Below are 9973 nucleotides of genomic sequence, written 5' to 3' on the forward strand. Positions count from 1 at the left end.
CACATAATAGTTCGTTCAAGATCTATTTTGATTGTTACAAATCCGAATCTTATTACTTTAGTAATAGAGATTGGATTGATCTAACCAGGTAAAGAAGTTTATTAGATTAAACGGAAGAGCCTTTGCATATGACTTGAGATATCTTATCTTAAAGAATCAATAGAGTTGTTACCAAACATATTTGTTGTTCCTTTACTGTTTGGAATACGATCCAAAGGAATTGTTCCAGTGCGTGCACTCAGCGAAGTCGGAGCCGCAGGGATACTGGGGAAACTAAGTGAACTAAGGTTAGTTGCTTGGTCTTAACTATACGAAGTTGGTTTAGATTTTGTATAGCATCTTAATTATGAGAGTATTCAATTCTGGACTAGGTCCCAGGGTTTTTCTGCATTTGCGATTTCCTCGTTAACAAAATCTTGTTGTGTCTTTTACTTTTCTATTTCCGCAATTATAATTGTTTATTGTAATTAGAAGTAAATTACACAAAAGTTAACTCCGCTTTACTTGATAGTGATCCTATAGAGTTTGCTTAAGTCCGAACCTATTATCAAGTAATCACACTTTGATTGTCGTATTGTTTCGATCGCGTATCCATAGACAATCGCACAAAGTTTGAATACCGAGTTGTAGTATTGTCTCGACTTTGTCCATAGGCAATCACTTTCGATAAAAGGACTTGTAGGTGGATATTTTAAAGATTGTGGTGTATTTGGGTACCCTCGTCTTTTCACATTGGACGCTGTTTTCTCTTGTGAATGACTGTAAAGACGTATTAGGTTTTCTTGTAAAATTTAAGTGTTTGTTTGTAAATAGGTGATGTGATTTCAATGTTGTTGTAGTAATAAGATTCGTTCAAGACTTGTGAAAGCAGATTTTAGACTTAATTTTAAATAAAAATATAGGAAACTTAAATAAAAGTGATATGAAAATATGGAGAAGACTGGGGTTATGGATTCCACTAATTACCAATATCAAAGTGATTTTATATTCTCTAATTATAATTATGCAAATCCTTCATTCAAATTGGTTCTAAATATTGCAAAAGTTGATTTTTTTAGAAATAACAATTGTAAATCGAAAGTATGGGACATCAAAACCCTAGGCTATCATGCTCCATCAATTGAAATAACAATTGTTTAACAAAAACCATTTTTTTCTATTTATTTATCAAGGAAAATAATCATATAATAATTGCATAAATTAAATAAAATAGAGATTACCACATTTTATTGGCGAAATAGCTTCCTCCGTCGCCCCAGAGGATGGGTTTAGCTCATCATTGTATAAACTTGCTCAAAGTATTGATTCATGCTCAAAATTTGTTTACAAAGATGAAATGGAGAGAAAATAATGAAAAGTCGGGTGTTTGCAACGTTTATAATTGTTGCAAAACACTGTTACAAAGAACGATAGAAAAGAACTGTTGTCGTTGTATCTTTGTGACCCTCGTGTGTCTGACTTTGTCACTGTTGATAAACGACTGCCTCTGGTGGTCTTTTTTTCTTCGTGTTCTTCCTAGCAGCAGCATAAAAGTTTTCTCTGCAACACGATCAATCTCCTCTGTTGTTACTCTAAACTCTCCCAAACTCTCCAGACCACTTCTATGTGATCCTAGGAACCTATTTATACCCAGTAACACCAAGAAATCTCGCTATAACTCAAGATAATTCTCTCTTAACTCGGCCTTGATGAAAAATATTCTGGGAATATTTTCTTCCCTGATTTAGCTTCTCACGCTGTTTCCCCACGCCAAATTACTCTCAACGCATCCAGTCATTGTCCAGAAGTGTTCCAACATGCAGCAGCCACGCGAAAATCTCTTGGTCACTCAATCAGGACTCGGAATGGAAAACCAACCCGTGATGCTCTGATTTCATATCTTGGGTTATCTAGCCAAATTTGATCGAAACAAACACCCATACCAGCTATGTTAGGACTTATCACAACTACCCATGAAGTTTCAACGATTGAACCGCACAAAAACTCCTCCAAAATCCGATCGAAAAATCTGCAGTGAAGTGAATATTTTTTCCCGCCATTTTTTATTTTTGAAATGTTGAAGATGAAGTGCCCCTATCCTTTTCTGGGGTGCGAATAGCAGATGGGTGCTGAGGACAAATTTGGGTGCGGAGGATGAATTTGGGCTACGCATAACCTTGGGTGTCCCTTAGCCAAATCTGGGGTCCGTATAACAAATGTCCTCCAGGGGTCCAAATAGCACTTTTTGAGCAACTTTTTCCACACAATTGTATTTCTTTAAAAACACCTACACAAACATAAATACACCATAATAAGTACAAAATCAAGCACGAGCAATACAGACACTGAGGACAATTCAGACACAAAAATGTGTCTATCAATAGGAAATGCAATCAACATTTAGCAAAATATACTAGGAAAACTCATGTGTCGCATTTCTTTGTGTAACTGACTCTCAAGTAGGAGGTCAGAGGATGACTCTCAAGTAGGAGGTCAGAGGATGAGTCTCATGCGGATGGTTTAGCAAAATATACTAGGAAAACTCATGTGTCGCATTTCTTTGTGTAACTGACTCTCAAGTAGGAGGTCAGAGGATGAGTCTCTGCTCAAGAGCTTGGAGATCTCATGAAATGCTCATCTTAAGTTTAAGTTCTTTATATATCTTCTTTCCTATTAAGTTGTTGCACCTAGCTCAGCTGGTCATCCCCGTTTCATGCGTTCCAGGAGGTCACAAGTTCGAGCCCTCAATGGCGTAATATTGCAGGAATTAACATGGAAGGTAGAGTTAGCTTGCCCCCTTGTGACACAATCTTAGCCCTCCATCCGTTTCGGCTCCCTTGACTAGGTTACCTGTTCAATTAATGCAACAGTACGTTGTTGGAGCTTAACTTGTTAAGCTTCCAACTGGTTAATGTAATACTCTTTATCTAAAAATAATAAAAAAAAAAGAAAAAAAAAATTAACTTCCGGAGCCATGAGCCGGTGAACGTGTAAAAAAAAACGTTTTCAAACCTTTGTCCTGCGACTCCTGCCTCCTAACTCGTCATTAATCAATCAAGGGTGAATTCATAACGATTTTTTACTTCTCTCTGTTCTTATGATTTTCATACATGTTTTTGATTGAATTTTACACATCTATTTGATTGAGATTGATTTCAATCAAGGCATAGGGTTTTCCTCTTCTTTGATTTTGTTAGGGTTTCTGCTCAATATCTTATATATAAGGTGTTTTCAGTTTCAGGGGGTTTCTAAAGAGGAATTCCTCGTTTTGAATAGGAAGAAGTAGAATTGAGATATCCTCCTCAATGGCATCATCTTCTGGTAACGAGAACAACCAAAATATGGTGGATTCTGCTGAGGCTGCCGATGTGACAATCATTCCTTATGAGAATACGTAAGTGGCACTTAATCATCTAAATACATTTTCTAATATCTAAATATGTCGTTTGATTTGCCTATGACTCCATTCATCCGTATTCTTCTCTTGTTGTTCTAGTTGTCCGTGTCTTTCTTTTAGCCGTCCCGCCTTCTCAACCGAGTCTTCTTTGATTTCACAGCATCGATGGTGTCCTCGAGGTGCTTAGGAGTCGACTACGCTACGTTGAACCACCGTATTATGGACCTGGTTCGGACTATATAGTGAAGGATCCTGTTTCGGACACTGATGATCCCAATGTCAAGTCCAACGTGGTGGTGAGTTGTTAGGCTTCAGAAGACATTGATCATCTGTTACTGGCTGTGTTGTTGTGTTCAGAGTTTATAAAAAAATACTTTATGATGTATACACTCATCTCAATCTTTGTCGAAATTCCAGGGTGATCATAGAAAGAAGTCTGCCGAGGGCAATAGACACCAAGTGGGGTCGGATAGTTCATGAGTACGAATTAGAGCTGGCCAGAACTGGTAAGCAGGTATGAAAGTTGTCACAGTTAAGGTTTTGGGTAGAATTGCCAGTATATGGTTTCTGTTACCTTTTTCAGATTTCATAGATTGTTGATTGACCATGAGGAAATTCATGCAAACATTGATAGGCAAAACATGTTACAATTACACATCCTAGGATTATGAAGACACTTACAATTATTACACTTCCATTATTGTAATTTCGATCCTAAACAGCAAATCAGACTCGGGATGTGAAAAGCTCGTAATGATCTCTTACCAGTCAGAGAGTGAATAGGAAGACACAGTCCCATCATTTTACAAACTGTCCTTAGTTTAACAGCAGTGACTCTGAATCTGTCTCACATCTAGTTCTTCATTATATAATGTTTGATGCTGCTTTTGCTAAACAATCTTCAAAATTTGCTTATGGTATTTTCAAGGTTAGTGACTTTCGGTTGGTTACTGAAGTTGCAGGATGGCTTTCTGATGCCGCACAAGCTGGAGGAAAGGCTTCTCCAGATTATTCATGATAAGCAGGTATGAAAACTGTCACCAATAAGGTTTTGGGTAGAATTGCCAGTATGTATATGGTTTCCGTTACCTTTTTCAGATTTCATAGACTGCTGATTGACAATGAGGGAAATTTATGCGAACATTGATAGGTAAAACATATTATAATTACGCATCCTAGGATTATCAAGACACTTACAATTTCTGCATATGTAACAGCAAGTCAGATTCCGGATGTGGAAAGCTCGACTGCTTACCAGTCAGAGAGTGAATAGGAAGATACATTCCCATCATTACAAACTATCTTTTATTTTACAGCGGTGACTCTGAATCTGTCTCACATCTATTTCTTCATTGTGTTTTTGCTAAAGCACTTGGGAGAGCCATGAACCTACCTCATATGTTTTTTAGAAAATGTTTCATCTTTCATATCATATGGTGGTGCAATAGTTAGCTTCAGGATAACCAGCTTCAAGAACATGACAAAATTGGTAAAATACTTTGGCATTTGAGGAAATACAGATTGAAAGTAGTATTTGAATATACCAAACATAATGCTTTTGGCTTTGAATTTGATCAATTGTATGGAAGTTCTCTCTGAGTTATCTCAGACAGTCCCCAACTAAAAAGACTGCAGAACAAATGGTCATGTGTTACTGGACAAGGGGCCTTTTATAAAGACCTGCATTATATAATGTTTGATGCTGCTTTTGCTGAACAATCTTCAAAGTTTGCCTATGGAATTGTCAAGGTTAATAACTTTGGGTTGGCTACTGAATTTGCAGGAGAATCAGACTGGTGTCCTAGTGCCAGAAGCTGAAGGAAGGGGGCTAGAGAAGCAGCAGAATGTGGAGAAAAGTTAAGAGCTCTAAATATTGAAGGAGCTTCTCTTTGAAAGATTGAACTTCCTCATTAGACTCTTTCCCATTTGCGATGATGAATCATTTTCAGCAACTACATCATCCAATTCCATTTGTCTTCACCCGACTGATTCTCAGGTGACCCACCTCCTGAATCAATTGAGCTTTTCATGAACAACTGCAGATGACAACTTACACCAGAATTGCTGGATCTACTCTCTTGTACAAAAAATGAACATCATGTCCACCAAAAAGATGATTTTCCATCGGTGATAAAACTTGGTCAACCAGAAGTCACGTTCTTGGTCAAAATCATGTTCTCATTCTTCCATGTATCTGTCCCAACCTCAATTTTTCCTCTATTTGAATTCTCTGTTGTCTTGCTTTGTTAAGAACATTTTAGGTCTATACGAGTTACAGTGTCACACTGTACTAAAAGTAGTACGAACGGAATAACCTTATTTATTTATTTATTTTTGTATTTTCCAAGTTTTTTCTACAATCGCTGGCGTAGCTTTGTTGGAGCAGTTTTTATGTGCAGAAACTCTAGATTCCCCGGGGCTTAAATCCCGGGAATCACACCGGGAGACACAAAAACAGTGGGTCCAAAAGCACCCCTATAATTTTCCTGGTGGGTCTCAGAGGCGCGTTCTCTCCCGGTGTATTTTGCGGGAGAATATCCCGGTGTGTCTAGCACAACTGTTTAAAATATTTAGAGAAGTCAAAAAGAACAATAACAAATGGGAATATTGATAAACTGCCATTCTCAATTTCGGTTTAATATATTGTCCTCGTTTTTTTCAACTTTTCAAAACTGTCCCCACTGTTAACTTTTCCATCTAATTTAGTTTTCCATCCAATTTTTTACTTATTTACCCTTTATTTGTCACAGTTATCTTCTACTTCATTTTTCAGGTTCGTCGAGCTCGGTTCAGGAATTCGCGGTTCAGGATCCAGGGTTCAAAGTTCATGGTTCTGGGTTCATGGTTCAAGATATAACTCAGGGTTCAGGGTAATTAGGGGTTTAGGGTTCATAGTTCAGGCTTCGTTGTTCATGGTTCAGGGTTCATGGTTCACGATATAGTTTAGGATTAGAGGTTTAGGGTTCATGGTTAGGGTTCATAGTTCACAACATAGTTCAGGGGTAAATATGACATTTTAACAGGTGAGATAACTGCCACCTTGCATTTAACGGGATGGAAAGCGTTATTTGAAAAAACAGGGCAGTTTAGAAAAATACAAAAAAACGGGGACACTTTTTTTACCCTAATTCAAAACTGGATCACTTTATCAAAATCTCCGTAACAAATCAATGTAGACTTAGTTTGTGCCAAAACAAAAAAGAATGTTAAAGACTTATCGAGAAAGATGAAGGAAAAAAGACCAAGACATGAAGTCTTCGACTGTGGTCTATGGTCCACTAACAAGAATCTGCTTTTGTGGGGTTTTTTTTCCTGGATGCTAATGGGAGTATTAGTTTGCTTAGGGGTGTACAAATTCAAAGGTAACAAGTTGTTTTGTCTATGATATTTGGTACACCCCCAAATAAATTGATACCCTCTATTAGCAATAATGAGTTCTGTGAAATGAGAGTATCCATGGGCCTAGTTAGTAAGTTCGCGAATCATTCGCGAATTTTTCCGTATCACGAATTTTACCGTCTTATTCGCGTATGTTTGCAATTCCGAACCCAAGTAGCGTATTATGTGGCATTCCCGGATTATTCGCGAACCGTTCACGAATTTTACGTATTCCGAATGATACGTCCGCTTAATTCGCCATAAATTCTTTAGCTTTTACTTTTCAAAGACTCCACTTTTTGGGCTTTACTGCCTTCCGAGCATACACGACCAAATATTAGACGTGTTGTAATTTTTATGAAACAAAAACGACTGAAGAGATTTGAAGGTGAAGGTGAGAGAGATCTCAAACTCACTAACCAAGCATCTAAACCACCATACGACGTCCTCTTGGATAACTAATGTTGTATATATTATTAATATCATCATATTAAGTTTATTTTTTCTTTAAATAACTCACACATATGCATAAAAATTGGTCTGTGACCTTATAAATACAAATTATTTGTTATATATAGATACCGAATTTTCAGAGCCGAACTCACATTTATAAATCGAATTATACACGTACGTATGCCGTTCCGAATTACTGACGAATCACGTCCCGTTGACTGAATTTTGGATCGAATCTGGATTTTACAAAACCGTATAATACTCGTACGTTTGCCGTTCCGTACGTTTGCCGAATCCCGAATTGCTAACTAGGTCCATGGGGCCAGGCCAGCGGACCACCACATTCAGGTACGGTGGAGCAATAATCTCTCGAGTTATCTAGCGAGTGGTTAGAACGTCAAGCTCATGGTCACGTTAATATAGTATGTCGTTTTCTTTTGAAATGTTCCATACATGAGATTCCAGCATGACCAACCTTAAATCCCGTGGTTATTCATGTGACCATCAAAATCAAAGTCGTCGAGAAATATTTAGACAATGTTGCAGCCCACGTTGAATTAGTGGCAAAACACAATAGTAAAAAATGTACTTAAACCAATGAATGATAGACGGATGGATCCTTTGGTCTGATGAGTATAATCCATAATTTATTTTCAATGCGAAAATAAAATTTTAAAATAGTGATTTGCGTCCATCAGTAGAGTAGGTCTTGTCTTGCTGCTTTCGTTGCACTTGTTCTTCCATTAGGTAAACTAATTCTTTGTCTGTTAGTAGGAACCTGTACACCTGCTCGAAGAATTCTTCTACCAATTTGGCTATCGCAATCCAACTTTTCGTATTCAATGGACAATGCTCACATTTTAAAGTTGTAGCGGTTAGTGGCGTATTACACTTTGGAGTAGTCATATTATGGTAGAAAAATTCCAATTTGCTAGCTTTTGAAGCCACTAGTCAAAGAAGTTCCTGATTTAGAAAATGGAGAAATGGAGATCTGTTCGAACATAAACACAATTATTTTTTTATTAAATTGATCGATCATTACATAAATAAAAAGTGTAAGATAAAAGAAACTTAAAACCAGAAAAGCAAAATTAACAAAAGAAACTGATCATGGAAATAGGCACAAACACTGGACGGACATAATTAATTCTTGTGGCACTCCATAATCCAAGTGTTAAAAGCAGAACAGATAAGCTTAACACCAGAAAATCCAGTTGCTTTAGCCAAAGCATCAAATTCTTTCTCAGTCCTTTCTTTGCCACCAGGGTTATAAGCCATCATCATGTTATCAACATGGTAAACACCTAAAGCTTCAAGAGTTGGTTCACATGTTGGTGGAATAATGCATTCCACTAGTATCAATTTACCATGTTCAGGTAAAGCATCATGAATATTCTTCAAAACTTTGGTACAGAACTCATCACTCCAGTCATGTAGAATCCATTTCATGAATACAGCATCAGTCCCTTTTGGAACACTCACAAACATATCTCCTCCGACATGTTCGACTGCGGATTCGTAAACTGGAGCGTCTTTGATTACGTGAGGTAAGTCGAAGTTAATACCTTTCATGGATGGGTACTTGGTGAGAATCATGTCTAGACTGACACCGACGCCTCCGCCAACGTCTACGATGGAATTTATACCTTCGAAACCTTTGTACGTTTCTAAAATCTTCTTCATGAAAATTGCGGTGTGATCTGACATTCCTTTGTTGAACACCGTGTTGAACCTTGCATCTGTTGCTGGGTATTCGAATGCGTTCATGCCGTATGCCAAATTAAATGGGATACCGCCGGTAACAACCGCGTCTTTCAAATGGAACCTGAACAACACAGAGAAATAAGATTTGAGAATCAGTTAATCAATGCATGATTATGAATACAAATTGCGATGGATTGTGAAATTACCAGCTCTCCAATAAGATCTTATCCTGGTTCATCAGAAGCAAAGGAGCCATTGAAACACCATCATCATCCTTAACAAGAAACTTGCAAACAAGTTCAAGACCATAGACTCTCTCAGTTGTGCCATCATCAAGAGTTCTGTCAGAACAAGAAAGAATCTTATAACTAGCCAATAATCTCAACATACGGTCAAGCATGATACTAGCATTCGGGTTCGTAACATTAAGAATCTGCGATGCAATATACGCAGCACTAAGTTCAGAACCTGGACCAGCTCTGTTCATTATCTCCAAAACATCCATTTCAATTGCAGCTCTCAATACCATCACTGGTACTGATGCACTAGCCAATTGTAATGCGAACATACATGCTTGTTCTTCTTGTTTATCTTTGGAATCTTCTTCTTCTTCATGATGATCACCTTTGTGTTTGCTGTGATGGCCTGAACCCATTTTGAGTTATAGCTGTTTGATTGATCAGGAAATTGGGTGTAGAATTGGAGGAGGAGAAGTGGAGAATTTGTGAGTTGGAGAGAAGAATGAGGAAAGTGATACTTATATATCTTTTCTTTTTGCTTCTTGTGTTTCTAATCACTGTAGATATCTTCACCTACCCAATCCCTTTCTTTCTCTTTTCTTTGCTTGTCAGGTTACCTACTACCACTACACATTATTTTAAAGGAGAAAGCCACCGCACAACTTCATTAACTATTTGTTTCTGCTTCTGTTTATCTATGACTGTTAGAAAGTTAGTAATTCGATATTAAAGTTACAGGAAGTTCATGCATGAATAATTAAGAGTTACAATCTAGAATTATCTTCCATGAAAGTTACAAAACTAATATAGCCTTTATATTGCA

General features: G+C 37.4%; 1 protein-coding gene across 1 annotated transcript; it reads right to left on the reverse strand.

Moving 5' to 3' along the window:
- Positions 1-8199: 8199 nt before the first annotated feature.
- On the reverse strand, positions 8200-9758 carry LOC113288498 (caffeic acid 3-O-methyltransferase-like). Its single transcript, XM_026537548.1, has 2 exons — positions 9118-9758; positions 8200-9032 (listed from the first exon to the last, which is right to left on the reverse strand). Exons 1-2 carry the CDS (start codon positions 9564-9566, stop codon positions 8351-8353), a joined length of 1131 nt encoding a protein of 376 aa, XP_026393333.1. The 5' UTR covers positions 9567-9758; the 3' UTR covers positions 8200-8350.
- Positions 9759-9973: the final 215 nt, after the last annotated feature.

This window comes from Papaver somniferum, chromosome 6 (genome assembly GCF_003573695.1).
Source record: "Papaver somniferum cultivar HN1 chromosome 6, ASM357369v1, whole genome shotgun sequence".
In the NCBI taxonomy this organism is placed as follows: domain Eukaryota; kingdom Viridiplantae; phylum Streptophyta; class Magnoliopsida; order Ranunculales; family Papaveraceae; genus Papaver; species Papaver somniferum.

What these genes read in the sequence shown, in the direction of transcription:
- LOC113288498 (XM_026537548.1), bottom strand. Translation starts at nt 9,566, where the DNA reads ATGGGTTCAGGCCATCACAGCAAACACAAAGGTGATCATCATGAAGAA. An exon ending in AAGATCTTATTGGAGAGCTG is followed by an intron (nt 9,033 to 9,117) that starts GTAATTTCACAA and finishes TGTGTTGTTCAG; the next exon opens with GTTCCATTTGAAAGACGCGG.